This window comes from Castor canadensis, chromosome 1, assembly GCF_047511655.1.
Source record: "Castor canadensis chromosome 1, mCasCan1.hap1v2, whole genome shotgun sequence".
NCBI lineage: Eukaryota > Metazoa > Chordata > Mammalia > Rodentia > Castoridae > Castor > Castor canadensis.
The window spans coordinates 21,279,763-21,298,303 of NC_133386.1; the positions used below are offsets into that span (position 1 = coordinate 21,279,763).

General features: G+C 38.5%; 1 protein-coding gene across 1 annotated transcript; it reads right to left on the bottom strand.

The window, feature by feature from the left end:
- Window positions 1-2,149: 2,149 nt before the first annotated feature.
- On the bottom strand, window positions 2,150-13,315 carry Ltv1 (LTV1 ribosome biogenesis factor). Its single transcript, XM_020182572.2, has 11 exons — window positions 13,104-13,315; window positions 12,018-12,149; window positions 10,458-10,631; window positions 8,251-8,338; window positions 6,348-6,498; window positions 5,752-6,013; window positions 4,278-4,405; window positions 3,363-3,502; window positions 3,031-3,083; window positions 2,642-2,842; window positions 2,150-2,513 (listed from the first exon to the last, which is right to left on the bottom strand). The coding sequence occupies exons 1-11, from the start codon at window positions 13,104-13,106 to the stop codon at window positions 2,403-2,405; spliced, it is 1,443 nt and encodes a 480-aa protein (XP_020038161.1). The 5' UTR covers window positions 13,107-13,315; the 3' UTR covers window positions 2,150-2,402.
- Between the last annotated feature and the right edge of the window lie 5,226 nt (window positions 13,316-18,541).

Genomic DNA, 18,541 nt, shown 5'->3' on the forward strand with positions numbered 1-18,541 from the left:
CAAGATGATTAGAGTTCTTTCACCCAAGGTGATGTGATGCTATCACAACAAAGGTTGTAAAGATACAAGATACAGTTCATCACAGGTAACATATGCAATTGGTAACGACAGTTAAGTAACAATGATACCAAAATATCTAACAAAGTGGTTTTAAACCAGTCCCAAGGTACGTAAACAAAGCAGGTTTAAAATTTAGCAAGCAAATTCATGATTTTGCCCCCCTACCTGGAACTGCTTAGGCCTTTGTCCTTGCTAACCCCAGTGAGTCTAGGTACTGCTGTTCTAAGATTAATTCTTTTTCCAAATGTCTTTGCCATATATCCATTTATTCATTCACTACTTAAGCGACTATATACCAAATGCCAGGGACTGGCTTAGATGGGGGAACAAAGCAGTAAACAAAAATTTCTGCCTTCTAGATCTGCTGTAGGGAAAGAATGGAAAATGGTCTCATATGCCAGTAAATGTTACAGAGAACCTAAAGCAGGGGAGGATAAAGAATGCTGGGCAGGCGGGTATGCTATTTTTAAACACATGTTCAGGGAAAAGCTTATATTGAAGATGACAACTGAGCACCAACCTGGAGGAAGGCTTCACTGCAGTGAAAGGATTCAGGAGAACATTGTGTACCAAGGTCCTCATTATAAGTGGTACTTATCATAGTGACAGCATTGCCAGTTATCTGTGCTGCATTCACCCTGCCCCCTCTGACATGCTGCTCTTGAAGACAAAATCCCTTTTATCTCTGTGAACATCCATCATTTAGCATGGAGCTTATATGTTCAGTTCCCAACCACTGTTTATAGATGACTAAAATATTAGCCAACTTGAGTGCCTGGGCGTGGGAGGGTGAGTTTAAGACTGATGTGCTGGGAGCGAGGGGAATAAAAAAATATTAGCAAGCTTGTTCAAATTATTATGAATTTATTATCCAGAATAAAATGAAGATCTTTAAGCGTGGAGGAGTATAATCAGTCTAAATCACAATATGCTTCATCAAAACTTGTGGCTTTTAGTCACATTCTCTTAAATGTAAAATACGTTACATGCTGATTTAAACCTCAGATGAATTTGAATAGCACCAAAACAAAGAAATTTTTGCTGGTTTTGAGAGCCTTCAGCGGAGATAGCCACCAAAATAAAAGGTCACTTCTTTTAGAATTTATGTCCCTAATACTCAAAGAAACCATCAACTGATCCCTTTGCTTCTGCAGGCTGGTATTTAATTAAATACACACTCCAATATCCTACTTCTGTAATGACAAGCTCTTCAGCCAGGTTTGCATTTTAAAATCAATGTTAGTAAAATATGTTATTGTTTTTCACAACTCTAAAAAATTCTACAATTTAAATTGGTACTTAGCAGCTCTGGAAAAGCCATAATCAACTGAATCACAGATGCAGAGACTTCTAATAATTTAGAGATGAAATGCAGCTCTCACTTGCCAAAGACGATTCTGCTCTAGTCATTCTGTTCTTCACTCAGATCAACACTGTCCTCAGATTTTAACATCTGATCCAGATACATTAGCGAGGGACACATGAACAAGGGCCACTAACTTGTCAGTTACAAGAAGTCAGTTTACCAAATAATTGGGGTAGTTGTCATTGCCTAACCCTTGAAACAAGTTATAGATGTTAAAACAGGGAAAGTGTTGAACTATTTTAAGTCTAAGTGGTTCCAAGCATTAAAATAATGTCGAATAAACTCTTATTTACTGAAGAAAGTATTTCTGTTTTTAAGCTAAGGATTCATTAAAACCAAAGAAGTTTAACTATTCTGGTATCTGACTTCACTGTTCCTAAATCCCCAAAGCAAGTCATCCAGTAATGTAACAGGAATTGTGAATTCTAACAACTTTAATTATTTAGTTTTACCATCTTTTTGAAATTGTCCTTTTGTATACAGCAAGGGAAAACTTAGCTTCCTACCAATGGAATCTTCTCAGGAAAACTCTTCTCACCACTGAGAAGAATAAACTCGGCATTTCAAAACTGAGCTTAACCAGGCCACTTTTCTACATACAGCAAATTAAAGCATGTAATTCCTGAAAAGGCGTGGAGAGGTTTCAAAGAAATATTTGAGAACATCTGCAAAAAACAACTATGACAACCACACAAATAAATGAATATGCCAATTGCACTCAAGTTATGAAGATATTTTCCTTTAATTTATCCAAACATTTCCCATGCATGAAGTCATTTATTTCAGAGGAAATCTAAGCTTATAATATTAAATTTAAAACGTTACAATATTTACAAGAAGTTGACAGGGAAACTTGCCATATAAAAATAATACAAATATTGTATTTTTCTCTTCAGTATCTGCCTGTAAAAGGGCTAGGCAAACAGTTTTATCTCTGAACATAGCCAGGAGTCCGTAACTGGGAATGTTCCACTGTCTACAGCTTTAGGCCCTCAACATTCTTCTTCAAGTTCAACAGCTCCTTTTCCTGCCTTCTTTTCTCCAGCTTGAATGCTAATCTGTTAGCTTTCTTCTCCACTCTTCTTTCCTGTACAGGAGGATCCTCATGTCATTTATATCTTTAAACTGATACAGATTACTTTCACAAAATTAAATTTCTGAAAATTCCCCTTCACCAGCTCTTTGAAAATTTCACATTTAGAAAATATACTTTACCTTGCGCTCCTCTTTTATAGCTTGCTTTCTTGCTCTTTTATCTTCTTTGCTTTCATTTTTAGAACGTGGTTGGGTTGATACCTTGGGCAGATCACTGCCATTAATCATCTGCATTCGTTCAACTTGCTTTGCTGTGAGTCCTTTTTTAGGTAAGACATTGAGAGGTATTCCTGTTTTAGAAGATATGTGGATTTGTTTGGGCTGAAACAAAGATAAAATGGAACTAGAGTTATTTCCCATTCCTACGAAAAATAGTTCACTAATGACCTACTGTTAGTGCTTTTCCTAACAGCAATGCCAGCGAAAAAGGAATAAAATTACTTTGAGAAAATTTGTAACTTCGTTTCCTGTACTGTATACTTCAAAAACCTCAGGATACCATGACTTACCTTTGGCTGATACTTGATAAGTTGTGGATGGTTGTATAAATTTGAGTATGTACCTAAAAAAAAAGTATCAATTAAGTATACTTTCAACTCAACAAAACAGTAAATTCCTACTACATTCCCAAACTTCAGTATTTTTACAGTGCAAAATAACACTAGAATCTCTCTTATAATCATTTTTAAATTGCTTGTAACTCAGTAATAGGAGTATTACTTTCTAAATCTTTTTCACAAATTCCCTAAACTTCAGCTGAAGTATTTTCAAAGTTGATATACTTAATACTTTAAAATCACTATCATACTTTTAGTAGTGAAATGAACATGCTAGTACTTACTGCAAATGGATTCACAATCCCACTTCTCTTTGGCTTCTTTGAGAACTACAGTAATAACCTCTTCTTCCTCAGATTCATCTAGCTCACTCATTGGTAGGTCTTGATCCTTACAGGGTTCAAGAGTATTCAACTTTATACAACTTTTGGTTGAGATTTTAAAAAAGAAAATGGAGAGGAGAAAAACACCCATTGTTATACTATGTCACAAAAACAGCTATGGGAACAATAGCAATCTTTAAAATCTACAGTCTTGTGCCTGTTACTTTTTGTCAGATTTTTCTGTCCCAGCCCTGCCTCGTCCATCTAGTCAAGTTTAGGCATTCACTCTGCTGAGAGATGGTAAGACCTATCTGTATCTTTGCAAGGTTTATGGTTATATATTAAAACAAGATGGCAGCTTCCCTAAGAGATTTTTTTAAAGCCTGGAAAAGCATCAGCCCATCCATCTCTCCAAAGTGTGTACATAATCCAGTCAAAATAAGTAGCTCCTTTCCTGCTGTGGGATCTCCATAAAGTAGTCATCATGGCACCTGACCTTTCTAGCAGATTTAAACCTCATCAGCTTCTCTCAGAAAAGTCATCTGGACTCAGATGGTGACTTGCCAAATAATTTGCTTGCCTATTCTGCTAACATAACTGAAGAGAAAAAACTCTTATTTATTAGCCATAACTATCTGCTTCTCAGAAGACCTAGCAGTTCAGAAAGATGAAATGAAAACGCATACTTATAATTAACTTCAATACTCTTAATACCAAAATGTAGACAAAACACATGAGCAGGATGAGCCAGTTTCTTTAATAACAATGGATTCTAACTAGGTGGATCTTTTCCCACAAGTCAGGCATGTAACAACAGGTATTATTTGGAAATAGAAAAAAAAAAGGAGCTAAAAGGGAAAAGAAAAGTTTTCATACTTCTCTGCCTTCTCTTTATAGTAGTCACTCAAAACTTCTTGTAAGCGATTGCTGTCTACTTGAATGGAACCTTCCAACTCGGCGTTATCTAGAGCTCCAATTTCAACATCATCATATTGTTCATAAAACTTGAATATAAACAAAGATACCATGAAAAATAAAGGTACTCATTAACTATAATATTAAATGTTATTTTTATGTTAACTTTATTCCTACATAATATCTAGGATCACAATTATCACTGAAAGTTCAGCAGGGAGGTAGTACAGTAACAACAGAGCACAGAAGACATTTCAGGCCAGTACTTTCAGAGTCACACCTAGACTGAAAATAAACTTCCATTTAACAGGAAAATGAACAGTGGTTACTGTATTCAGCTTGTAGAATAAAATGCTAGGCAGAGATCTTTGCCTCAAAACATTTTAAAGATACTTCAAAGTTCCTTGGTTATGTAGACTAAAAGATCAGGTCACTGAGCATAGCCTGTTAATACATAAATTTTATTCTCGTTTAGAGGTTTTCAGGGGATTATTCAAATGCTATTAACATTGTTAAGCTTTGTCAGAGTACGTGGGTGTTGATGTATCTCCTGATGAAAGTGGTTATTGGTGGCCTTTCTTGAAAAAGAGGAAAACTAACACTTTGTGGGAATGTGAAAAGTTAGAACCTGTGTACTGGGTTCACTTTTTCTTTACCGAACAAAGTGAATTTCTACCACTTTCAGGTTTGAGAAGTACCAGTGAGCAAAACACAACAGTCTCTGCCCTTGGAGAACTTATATTCTATCTGAGACAAACTTACACACAAGATACATAATAAATAAGCACAGTGGTGATGTCAAGAGGTGACAGTGCTACAGGACAGAACAGGTGGGATAATGAGTCTATAGGAAAAAACAGTCTGTAGGATAAAATTGTAACTCCTGGAGCTAATCTGTCATGGAAAACCAAATTCACTATGCCACAACTCAGGCTTTTAAAGTATCTCCTACTCTACTTTAGTGTTAGTTATGTCTGAAAATTCTACATATGAATAACTGAAAGAGATGGTATTTATTTGTATTCAGGCCAATGCTTAGGAAACAGAAAAATCTTGCAGATTGTGGTCAGAGAGATTCAAAATCAAAACATGAGAACTCAGGCTGGAGGCGTGGCTCAAGTGGTTAGTGTGCCTGCTTAAGGAAACATGAAGCCCTGGGTTCGTATGCCCCCCCCATCACTCCTGCCCTGCAAGAAAAACCCCAAAACATTACAACTCAAAGAGGAGAGACAGGATGTTTGTTTGGCTACCTCTTTGGACTTATACACATTCTTTCCAAAATTAAATCTAGGGTGGCTTTATGCTCTATTTTAATAAAAATAGACAGGCTGTTTCTCATCTGGAAAGTTTTAGCTTTTGGTCCCAATCTCTTGCTCTTTTTCAAAAATGACATATACTAAGAGATAGTATTAAAATGTCTTTTAGAGGCTCTCACCTTCTCAAACCTCTCATCGTGTAAGGTTAGCTGTTCATTTCTCCTCATAACTGAGGAAGTCATAGAGTACTCGGTGAATCGACTTTTTGTTTCCTCATTCCAGAACAAATGCTTTTCACAATCTCCATGAAGTGCCCCAGGGGCAGACATATCATCTTCATCTGACAATAGGCCTGCAGAGTCACAGTCACCGTCATCACTGCCTCTCTCCTTTTCATCATCCGTGTCTTCCCACTCACTGCCATCTTCACTCTCAGATTTCCTAAGGCCAAAGAGTCATAAAGTACCTGTCAAAACAACTTAAACAACAGAACAAAACAACTACACAAATAAAATTGGAAGGTATTTCAGGAAGAGTTCATGGGTAAGCAGGAACAGAGATGCTGCTTAACCAATCTGGCAGGGTAGGACAATTAGTTAAGTGGCAATCAGAATTCTTGGACTTTAGTCCCACCTATGGATAACATGTCTTAAATTTAAATATTTTTTGCTCTAAAATATAGAATTAAATGCTCTCAAAAGTCTCTTCCTATTTTAGGGTGGTTACCCTCCCAGTGAAGAAGCAACAGTCAGGTCATCTCTGCTTTCAAATATACCACGCATGTCGGACATCCATCCTCTCTTCCTCTCCAGATGGCTTATTGGCCTGAAAGATAAAGTCATCTTCGAGCAGATTATCTGGGTTGTCAAAGTCAAAATCATCATCAAGAGCAGCAACAATGTCAGGATCAAAATCCAGTCGAGGTCCTAGAAAGAAGAAACACTGAGCAAAACTTCCAAGAACAATTCATTCACTCTACATAATTTGACATGCTAGAAGCTATAATATGCTACATTCTACAATTATGCAGTGAGGATAGAAGAATGATTAAGACCTTTAAATTCAGCTGGGCATGCAGCTATAATCACAGCACTGGAGAGGCTGAGGTGGTAGGATCTTAAGTTCAAGACCAGCCCGGGCTACATAATGAGACCTACTCAAAAATAAACAACCCCCTCCTCAAAAAAAAAAAAAAACAAAAACAGAAAAACACAAAAAAAAAACTAGACTGAGTTGGAGTTCAGTCTAGTTAGAAACAGACATCAATGTGGAAGGAAAAATTTCCTCTCCTTTTAATATTCACTGGTAAAAACACTCTTCCACTATACATCTATCATATTAAACATTTGTCTATTTAGCAAAACTCAAAGCTATCACCTTCCAGGAAGAATCTGGGCTTTAAAGTCACTGCCATAAATAACTCAAATTAAATATCTGTAGACTGTTACACTTTGTCTTTCCAGACTATAAACCTTGTGGTACTGTGGTTTGACCTCAGGGCCTCACTCTCACTAGACAGGCACTCTACCACTTGAGCTGAGATCCTAGCCCTTTTTTGCTGTAGTTATTTTTCAAATAGGGCCTAAGTTTTTGCTTGGGAGTGGCTTTCGACCACAATTCTCCTATCTATGCCTCTACAGTAGTTGGAGATTATACAGGCATGAGCAACTGTGCCCAGCCCAGATTTTATTTATTTATTTTTTTTTAATTTTTTGTTTACTTTTATCCCTCCTAAGGAAACCCTTTCAAGTCCAAACTTAATCTAATATAGATCCCCAAACCATCTACTACATGACTACTGCTTAACTCTCCACCCCCATTTCTTACTAATCCTTACCCTTCTGGCATTCAAGAATGTATGCAGTTTCTGATATTCCTGTTCTCTTGCTTTTGTACATAGTCTTCTGCCAAATTATCTTCTCCACCCTTCTTTCCTCCTTCTACCTCCTCTTATTTAAGTCAACTGGGGACTGGGGATTCAGCTCAGTGGTAGAGCTCTTGCCTAGCATATGTGAGGTTCTGTCAACTTAGACAGCTCTTAGAAGTCCTGTTCAACACTGAGGCCAGGTCCAGTGCTCCTTGCTTACCAGCATTTACCATCCACACTCGTAACTGTAATTTTCCATTTATTACCTTTCCAACTGACGTAAATTCCTTGAGGTCAAGGACTATGCTTTATTTTGGTTTAACCCAAGACCCTGCCACACAATGGCAACTCAAAAGTCTGCAGAATAAATTAATAAATGAATGCCATAAGGCAAGTGTTAGCCAATAATTAAGGCAACTTAGAAAATACTAAACACTGCTTCTGTGGACTTTCCTTTTTGTTCTAAATTATAATGTTGGTACCAAAAAAAAAAAAAAAAAAAAAAAGAAACCCACAGATTACTGTTCAGAATCACACTATCTGTAATGAATGAACATCAATTATTTTTATCTTTAGTAAACGTTAAAATTCCCTTACTACTAGATACAAATCCCCACATTCCTCTCCAAATACAATTTCTAAAGAAAGGCTATTGCCCACTCTCCTCCCTTCCTCATGATTTATAATCTGAGTTCCAAACACATCTCAATTGTTTGAACTCTTCATCAAGGATGGCAAAATTCTACAACACCATGTTTCTTTTTGCAAAACACAAACATAGCTACTTAAAGATTAAAGAACTTGGACATACCTGAAACAGGAGCTGCTTTATTTAACAATCCAACATCTTCCTCAAATTCTGAGGCAAACACTGATGAAGGCAATTTAATTCCAGTGCTCTTGAAAAAGAAATTTCACAACTGTTAGGTTTACTCAACTACTGTACTTAGTAGTTGTCCCCTCAAAACTTACGTCCATTCAGTCCTTCCGACTGAGGTATTTGGAATAATGGCTTGTCCCCTTCTGAAACTCATGTTTAAATTTACTTCCCATAAGATATTAAGAGGTGAAACTTGAAGTGGTGATTAGAACTCTGCCCTCATGAATAAAATAATTCATTCATGTAAGTAATCAATTAACAGGTTATCTTGAGAGTGGTTTGGCTATAAAAGCTTGTTTGACTAGGTCTCTGCCAGCAAAGCCATTATCAGATATGGCTCCTTGCCCTTGGACACGAGCTAAAATAAACCTTTTTTTCTTTGTAACTAACTCAGTACTGTGGTATTATTACTAGTAACAGAAACCTCACTAAAACCTTAGAGATGTAATTAGTTAAGATGAGATCAACTGAATTAAGGAGTCCCATTCCACTGACTACTGTGCCTTTACAAAAGGCATGAGAAGACAGACACAGGGGAGGATGCGCTGTGAAGCCGGAGGCAGATTGGAGTGATGTGCTCACAAGCCAAGAACATGACAGTCAAATTGCTGGCTAGCTTTGGTAGCCAGGAGTATGTCAAAAGCAAGTCTCTCGAGCACCTAATAAGGAATCCATCCTGCCAATAACTGGATTTCTCACTTCTGACCTCTAGAACTGTGAGAATGACTATAAATCACTTAATTTGTGGTAATTTATTACCACAGTCCTAGGAAACTTATTTCAATTAATTTCCAAACCCTGTAAGATATCAGCATGTTACATTGACAAGCGTACTAGAGAAAGCATTGTGAAGTATTGTAGGGGATGGCTTTAGCATGGTGATGATAGAGTACACGTGATCAGAATATCTAACCAGCATACAGGCAAGACATTAGAGAATGTAATTGTAATAGTTTCCTAGGACTGTGGTAATAAATTACCACAAACTTAGTAATTTTAAAAAGTTACTTTTACCCATGATGAATAACAAATGAAAGCTAGCCTTGTACTGGTGAGTAGACGAATATTAAGACTTTATTAAAACTTTTCTCCCTAGGAAAGGTAAAACAGCTGAGCCATTATTTGGCCTCTTCAAGTCCCTTAGTGAGATAAAGGAAATGAGCCAGTAAGTACCCCATTACTGATATAATAGCCTCAGGGAAGAAGAAATAAAAAAGTTGACTCTATTATGATAAAATGTGTGGTGGTAGGGTGTGGGGGCCTTACAAGAGATTATGAATGGAACAGCTACAGTTATTGCCTCTTTGTGATGATATCCTGAATTCTAATTCTTCTTACTTTCCTTTAGTGATGAGCTATAAACTCAAAGAGCTGTGAGCATATATTCTGGGAGGAAAAGAATGCCCAGACCCTGACAGTATTGAAAAAGGAGAAGGGGGAACATGCTGTTTTTATCTCTTCCCTTTTGTTATAATCCCACTGGATGTGTCTTTTTAAGTGTCAGGCCATATAAAAGCTTTCTACAGTATTGCAAAAACAACAATTCCCACCAGTAAATTTTCTTTATACTAAATTAGAAGACAATAGTGGCACACAATATGGGTATCCTTAACACAGATGGGGAAAAACAGAACTTAACAAGAGTGGCAATAGTTCCATATAAATATAGGTTCTTATCTGTACTTAAGAGAAAAAGTATTAGAATGAACTCCACTTTTGTTGAGAAGAGGAATGGGCATTTCATTACAATCTATATATGCTGTTCTCTCCTAGGTTAGCCTGCAGCTTTTAAAAGTGTTAAAAACCCAAGCATTTCTCAAAAGTTATGTTCTATCTTAATGCAGTTTACTAAGATAGAATATATCAGCTGCTTTCTATTAAAAAGAGTTGCCTCCCACAACCATGACTATCAATCAAAATTTCTGAACTTGCCAAAAGAATGTTACTTTTGACAACTGTCACAGGACAAGAGATGGTTTATTCTCTTCTGATGGTGCAAATGTGCAGACACATACGATTTTAAGTGGAGACATGTCCATCTGTGTTCTTCATACTGACATAATTTCTTGCCCCAACTATCCTGATTTAAATATGAACAAGAAGTTTCTACACCCATTCTTTCACACTTAAAGGCTTACTGGAATTACTAAAGTTTCTTCTTTCTCCTCTCTGTTGTTGTGTGCACCAAGGGTACTGGCTGGAATAAGTTCTGAGGGTCCAAATGGTTCCTTCAGATGCTGCAGGTAGTCATAGTCATCATCAAAGAACACTCCATACTTCCTTTGTTCTGCTCGCCTTTCTTCATCATTTATCTTCAATAAAAAACAATGGAATTAATATCCCTTCCATTGGTAAGACCTAGGAACTTAACAATGGCACAATATTCAGAATAGGAGGCAGACTGCACATGAATAGTGGTTGACAGGAATGAGACAAAGAACACTTGAATGAGACAAAGGAAACAGTACTTCTAAGCCAGAGTGCTACATAAAATTAAAATGGAATGAAAACAAGTCAGGTGTGGTAACATATGCTATAGTCATAGCTACAGGGGAGGCTAGGTGGATCACTTGAGCTCACAAGTTTGAGAGGCTGAGGGTGTGTGCAAATCCTGAGTTCAAACCCCAGTACTGGAAAAAATAAACAAAAAATCCCAAAGAACTCACAAGTTCAAGACCAGCCTGGGTGACCCAATGAGACCTTCCCTCAAAAAACACAGAACAGAAATGAAAATAATTCCTCCTACTAGGCATTTCTGTGCAACAATTTGAACTAAGAAATACACACGCACACATACTTTATCATGTATTTAGAGGGTTAGGAGAAAAAACTTGGGGACTTTGAAAGATAAATATAATTTCTTGCATTTATAAGCAAAAAAAAATCCTCTTTGGAATAACAACAACAAACTGGCTTTACAAAAAAGCTGAAACATGGCCAATGTAACCCATCATTTTTTTTATATTGTCCACCCTTAACAAGTATGCTCTAACATAAGCAATCAAATCAACCTTCTTGAGGATCTCAGCATTTTCTAAAACTAATCCATGAGCTCATGTAGTTCATGAAATGAGTGACCAGACAAAATACAATCTATGAAAACACTGCTGCAAGATAGCAGATTAGGGAAAGGAGATTAAGCATATGATTGTGCCTTAAAATGACATCATGTAGCATTGTAGTTGATGGTTTAGTGAATATTCATCATCACTCTGTAAGTTTTGTTCATTTAATTTTTGGTTTTTTGGCAGTACTGGGGTTTGAACTCAGGGCCTCAGGTTTGCTAGGCAGATGCTCTACCACTTGAGCCACTCTGCCAGACCAGGTTTGTTCATTTAAATGTCTCAAATAAATGTGCTTTATCCTCCCAATTAAAATAAATACATGATGTAAAAATAATCAGCACACATACTGAAAACTGGTCATTTCCCAAAGGACCACTTATCTAAGAGTAACAGCTGACACACACACACACACACACACACACACACACACAAAACACTCCCCCCCACACACACACCCACCCACCCAAAAACTCAACAAAAAAAAACTAATAGGGATTGGGGATGTAGCACAGTGGTACACTTGTCAATCATGTGCAAGGCCCCTGAGTTCAATCTTCAGCACCACAAATCAAAAACAAAGCAAAACCCTCTAACCTCCCCCTACAAACTTACTAGCTAAAGAACAGGACCTACTTTCTGTGTGGGCAACAGAACCCTCTGGGGCGCAGTCTCATCTGCTGCTAAAGGATCTCGCTGGCTCCGGTGGACCAAGTGAAAAGACACAGCTTTCTTCTTTTCTATAAAGGGTTTTTTCTTCCTGTGAGGCTTCAATGGAAGAGAGACAGAACAAGTCATTAAAACAGAACCAAAAAAGAGTGAATACACTAGTCCTCCCATGCATCTTCAAGAAGCTTGTGAAAGGTGAACAAATTTTTAAAATCTACACTTTTAGGGCAGGCAGTAACAGCTGTGCTCTTACAAAATTCTTACTTACCTTCTTTTAACAAACATTAGTTGGGCACCTACTCTATTCCAGACATTATTATAGGAGCTGGGAATACAGCAGTGGGAAAGTCAAGGTCCCTTCTTAGAGCAAGAAAACAAGACAATGACTTTAGATTAAGAAAAACACTGTCAGGTGCAGATGCCTGAACAGTTCCTTTAGACTGCATGCTCTGGGAAAGTCCCCGACAGGTTGAACCTGATGGACAGGGGTCCTGCCACAATAAAATCTGGAGTGGACAGTTCCAAAAAGGGTGACACTACCTGCCAACTGGCAAATAAAAGCAGGCCACAGCCAGTTCATGTTTAATAAGATTCTCATCCCTTCCTACATTCCTATTCGCTACTCAACCTTGATTTTATAAGCTGAGAAGCCAACTGCATAAATGGTCTTGCTTAAGGCCCAAATTCACTCTTCCAAGTTCTCCTTCCCCAGAGCAAACAGGCAGACACCCGCCGCTCCAGTGTCTGAAGTGACCAGCAACTCCCTCTGCCCGACCCCAGGAAGCACTCAGTGGAGCAACTGGGTGGGTTGTCACAGGTGTTCAGTTAACCTAAAAGTGTGCAGAGCCCCTAGGAGATAACAGAGAGGCCATCTTCTCGGGCCACCCCACCACTGCAAAGTGTGCCAGGGTGATCCATTTCGGGGCAGTGTGCCGCAAGCGGCTTCTGGCATAAGCCGGCCACCCCAGGGGGCACCAGCCACTGGCATTACCGGAACCTGGTCTGTCGCTACAAAACAGCGCCCCGCCTACGAGAAAAGCAAGGCTTGCTCACCATGCTGCAGCCGCGCCGCGCTCACCCCCACAAAGGAGCGGCGACAAAACTTGGAACGCCGGGCGGAGTCAAAGCCCGGCAGAGTCAAGGTCCGGCAGAGTCAAGGCCCGGCTCACAGGTGACTCTGGAGGCCTAGGCACACGTGCGACCACAGGACCCGGGTGTACGTCACGCAACAGCCCGTGATAATGGGCCAATCGCGGAGGAACTGATGCGTCGCAACCGGAAGTTACGTTCGCTCGCGCCGTCTCAAACCTCGCGAGAACTTCCGGGAGGTGTGACCAGCCTGACTCCCACCTCCTGGGGGGCGGTGCTTCTAGCTCAGCCTGGGGGAAGGGAGTTGCCGGGCACTTTTGCCTCGCAGCGTAAAATGGGGCTTCTACTGATACGTGAACTTCGTTTTACACGGTCTACAGAGAGGCCAGCGGGAGAATCTAGCATCCCTGTTGACTGATAGCCATTTCCTGTTCCCAACTGTGAGCAAAACAACACAAAACCCTGAACAGGTTGGCCAAATGGAGGTGGCCACCATCCGGGTCATCAGTGTTTCAGGTTCTCAGACTTCTAGGCGGGGGCGGAGTCAGTTGCCTAGCGACGGAGGTTCATGGCCTGGCGTTGTGGGCTGCTTCAGTCTTAATCTTGTCTCCTCCACCTGCTAACAAGGTGCCTCCGTCCATCCCGTTAACAAAATCCCCGAGACTCTAGGAACATTCGTTGCAAAAAATACATATTCAGACTCTCTGTTGTTTACCTATAAAGTAAACTAATAATGCTTTATCTTGGTTTGAGCAAGTAGGCTATAAACATAGCTTCCTAGATTTCCGACAAGTGGAGCACTCACAAAGCCTTTATTGGGCAAAAGAGTTTTATCAGAGCTTTTCAACAATTTGGGTTTCCCCTTCCCAATTTCTGATGTCTTCTCGATATCTGAGTTATCCTGGAATGTGTGTCCAACATATTACCAATACAAATATTTGTGGATTATTATTATTTTCATACAACAAACAATGTGGAAATGATTTAGGGTAGGACCATAAAACTTGTCATGATACAGCGTAACAGCTATCGCACAACACCTTATGTGCTAGAGGTTACTCTGTGTTTTGTGGAAATAGGTCCATGAGGGCAGGATTTGTTTCACTTCAGTGTGTTTTATTTACTACTATAGCTAGTGCCTGACGCATGCGCTCAGTTAACACTTAAGTGAATAAATGTTCTGGCACTTCACCTGAATTATCTCATTTCTCCCTTACAATACAGTGAAAGAGTTGTTATCTTCATTATGTTAAAATACTAAATATGAGACATAAAAAAGCTAAGTGACTTAAAGTCACATAACTAGTAAATGGCAGATCAGAGGTTTAAGCCTAATGAACCTTGCTACTACAGCCTGCCCACCTAAACACATTGCTTGCTTTCTTTTATTCTTTTGAGTAATATGCTTGCTTTACATACTTGTCTGATATAAACACTAAACACACTGTGCTAAGCACTTTTGATTTATTATGTCATTTAATTCCTTCAACAAACCTGTGAAGCACAATTTGATAACGCTAAGCCAAACTCAGAGAAGTGAGTCTGACCTTCTAGAAATTGAGGTTATTTACCCAAGGTCACAGAGTAAGTAGGAAAGCCTAGAAGTATAGCCCATCAATTTGGTTTAGGAAAGTCATACCCTTACCCATATTTTCACTGCTTTCCAAAGGCAGTCAACCAGCTCATTCTGTTGATTCTACTTCTAAATCCTAATGTATCACTTCATTACTTCTCTTTTTACATTTATCATTTTTTACATTCTAATCTAGTCACTGTCCTGTATAATCTCTTCCTCCAGGATAAAGTTAAATTCTTTTTGCATGGTGACTAAGACTTCATATCATCTGGTTTCTAGCCATCAGTTTAATGCCATGTCCTCTTGTTTTGTCAAATACCACTCATGACCCAGCCCTGCCAAACTCTGTATTTTCCACATGCACCTGAGAGAGATAAACTCTGTCCTGCCCATCTAAAAGACTGTTCCTCTCCGCTCCCTGCTCCTCAAGTTGTACCCATCTGAATCCTTTGACTAGAGTCCCAAAAGGGGTGGCAATGGAGTTCTTGAAAGGGATTTATTCCAAACCACCCCAATATGTGGTCAGTTGGGATTCCAAAGAAGGAAACACTAAATACCAGGGTTATCAGTTCAAAGCATTTTTTTGGAGAACTTGTATATAGTGTGTTTCATCAGACTGTGAGAAGAGGTGTTCTACCAGGTATACTCACAACGAAAGGATTATGGGGACTATATGAGGATTTAAGAAATTTGGCTCAGGGTCAGGGCTAGTTTTAATGTGTTCAGCAACATATTTTGATCTTCCAGTGTTTCAGGCAACAACCTACACAGCTTTATCAGTGCCTGGGAATGTTCAAGGGCCCAGCTTGGGTTCAAGCCTGTAGGGAAAAAAACCACGCAGCTGGCCAGGTCACAGAGCGGTCAAGCTACTCTGTATTTCTGTCAGGACACAAAGAGAAAGTGGAGGGATCTGGGGTGGGGGGTGGGGGCCCTGTAACTTCTCTGCCTGTAGAAATTTTTCCCATATTCTTCAAAACTAGAGCTTGTTCCAAATGGTCTCACTGTATCCTGTGATTACACTACTCAGTTACAGGTAAATCCTTAGTTAATCTGTCTTTACAGTCAAGCTGCAGTAAACTGCTTGAAAGCAAGGATCTTTGCCTTAGTAACTACATAGTAGGGCTCAGTAATAATTGCTCTGTCACATCCTTGACCAAATAGTGTACCCTATTTCAAAAAAAATTCCCCAATTCCATACAAAACATGTGGTGAACTTACAGGGTCAGAGACTGTTTGGAGTGCTGTCTTAACACACAAAAATATTCTTTCCTACCAGTAAAAGCACATATCATTGAAATGTAGTAATGATATTAAACCCAAGTCATACTTCTTTCTTAGTAGTATGCTGTAATTAATGGTATCTATTTTAAAGTGATAAACAGAATTTCTGGTTTTATCTAGGCTTTGAAAAATTTTTCTAATAAAATTAAAATTTTGTTTATCATATTAACCCCATTTATATCTCATTTGCTAGTCCTCCTGTTAGAGAACTACTTTCCATCAGTGACACTCAGGGATTCCCGAACAGCAGGAAACCAATGTACACAGAAGTGGAGAAAAATTGCTCAGGATAGCCAAACTAAATAGACTCTTTACATGCTTGACAATATCAATAGTGCTTACAAAAGTTCTTAATTTATAAAAAGAGAACATGCATCCAGATGTGTGTACCAAGATGTTCATGTAACAGAGAAAAATAAAACAACTAAAAATGCATTAGTAAGGAATTAATTTAAAAAAACAAACCACTCATAAAATGGGCTACTGTAGAGCTGTTGAGGAAGCAGATTGACATACAGACACTATGTCAGTAAAAAGAAGATTGCAGAACACCATTGAAGATGGCATTGTTGGTTAAAAATTATAAAAAAAGAACATAGAGGAGTATCTGGAAGAATATGCATCAAACTGTTCATGGTAATTATCCCTGAGGAGCTGGGAAGGGATTTCATGGAAATTCCAGTGCCTAGTGCAGATCTGTTTTCATTGTTTACATTGAGCTAATATCTGTATCTGCATGGGATTAGTTCCAAGAGACCCCAAGGATGCTTGTGTCGCTTACATAAAATGGAGTAGTACGACCTATGCATATCGCCCCAGATGTTTTAAATAATCTCTAGAAGACTAATAAAACCTAATATAACATAAAATTATATAAATAGTTGTTAGACTGTATTGTTTAGGAGACAAGAGAAAACTTGGTATATGTTTAGTACAGAAACAATTTTTTTTTAAAAAAGCATGGATTTTAAAAAAAATCTGTGGTTGGGTGAATCTTTCAATGTAGAACTTTTGGGTATAGAGGACTGACTTTACTACATTTGGTGTATATGAAAAGGAAAGACACAAAAAACTAAAGCAGTGAGGGAGCAGGTTAGAAACTCATAATCTAGTCCAGTAAATATTGTTAAATTATGATTTTAAGTGGTAAATTTATGATTCATACACATGTGAGCACATGTTAAGGATTTTATTTTATGCATTATCAATGGGGCAGCAGATAAGATGTTACAATTAGTACAAAAACCAATTCATCTGGGTGCAGTGGCTCATGCCTGTAATGCTAGTTACTCTGGAGGCAGAGATCAGGAGGATGGCAGTTCAAGGCCAGCCAGGGCAAAAAGTTTGTGAGAGTCCATCTCATCCAGTAGCTGGATGTGGTGTGTGCAAACATAGAAAGATTGCCAAAAGCAAGACCCTATCCTCAAAATAAGTAAAACAAAAAGGGCTGGGGTGTGGGTCTAACAAGTGCAAGGCTCTGAGTTGAACACCATCATCATGAAATAAATGACAAAAAATTTTAAAATTCAAAAATCAGAAACATTTATAGCGCAGGAATATTAAGAAGAGTGCAAGTGGAGACAAAATCAGCTTCTTCCACAATGAGGAAGGGAAGTCAGTTGAACTTCCACTAGACAGAATTTATGTACCTGTCCAGAGATAAGAATTATTTTGCATTTCTGTTAGCTTTCTACAACTTCCAAAGTTGTAAAATAGTGTAAAGACAAGGAAAGGCACTGAGCCCTTGAAAAGTCAGCATGGGAAGGTTGGGCTCATCTATATAATGCAATGTTTCCTGAAGCACCAACCTTTCCCTACAATGTTAGATGATGATGGTAGAATGCATTGTATGCTAGCTGAAATTACTTTCTGGTGTTTGGTTCATTCTTAACTGTGTAACTTGGGGCAAGTGAGTATCAGTTTACTCACCTCAATGTTAAGTGAGATTGATAACTTTATTAATACTTAACCTCAGCGGGTTGCTTTTGGATTAAATAAGTGTGTGAAATATTTGGACTTGTGCCTAGATTTTAGTACATGTTTGATGATTGTGAGTCATTGTTCTCTTTACAGCTAAAAGTAATAACTAAATATATTGCGCCTATGATGGCATCTCCTGAAACCAGGACCTTCGGTGTCTTGGATGTGTCAGGGGATATGAGATTTGTAGCAAATTGGGTTCATATTATGACAACCTGTTCACTATCCCAAATCCTATCCTTTTGCTTTCCCCTAAATTTCTGGTACTTTTCAGAAGAGAAGAGAAGAGAATGTAGTAAATTCTGAATCTCTCACTTCTAAACCCTTATTGTCGTCCATGCTTCTAGTGTTTTGTTTTGTTTTTTTTTGAGATGGGAGTCTCACTAGGTTGCCCAGGCTGGGCTTGGACTCCTGAGCCTCTTGAGTAACTAAAACTATAGACGGGCATCACCATGCCTGACTTTGTTCTTTAAAATTAATTTTAACCACACAGTTTCTTCATATTTCTTGGCTCTCTATTAATGACTCTTGTTCTTAGCATCAAAAGTACATATATTTGATTGAT

Excerpts from the sequence above, each read along its gene's own strand:
- Ltv1 (XM_020182572.2), bottom strand. Across the intron at positions 3,503-4,277 it reads TATAAAGAGAAGGCAGAGAA|TTGTATAAAGTTGAATACTC; the intron begins GTATGAAAACTT and ends CTCAACCAAAAG. Across the intron at positions 2,514-2,641 it reads CTATAAAAGAGGAGCGCAAG|GAAAGAAGAGTGGAGAAGAA; the intron begins GTAAAGTATATT and ends CCTCCTGTACAG.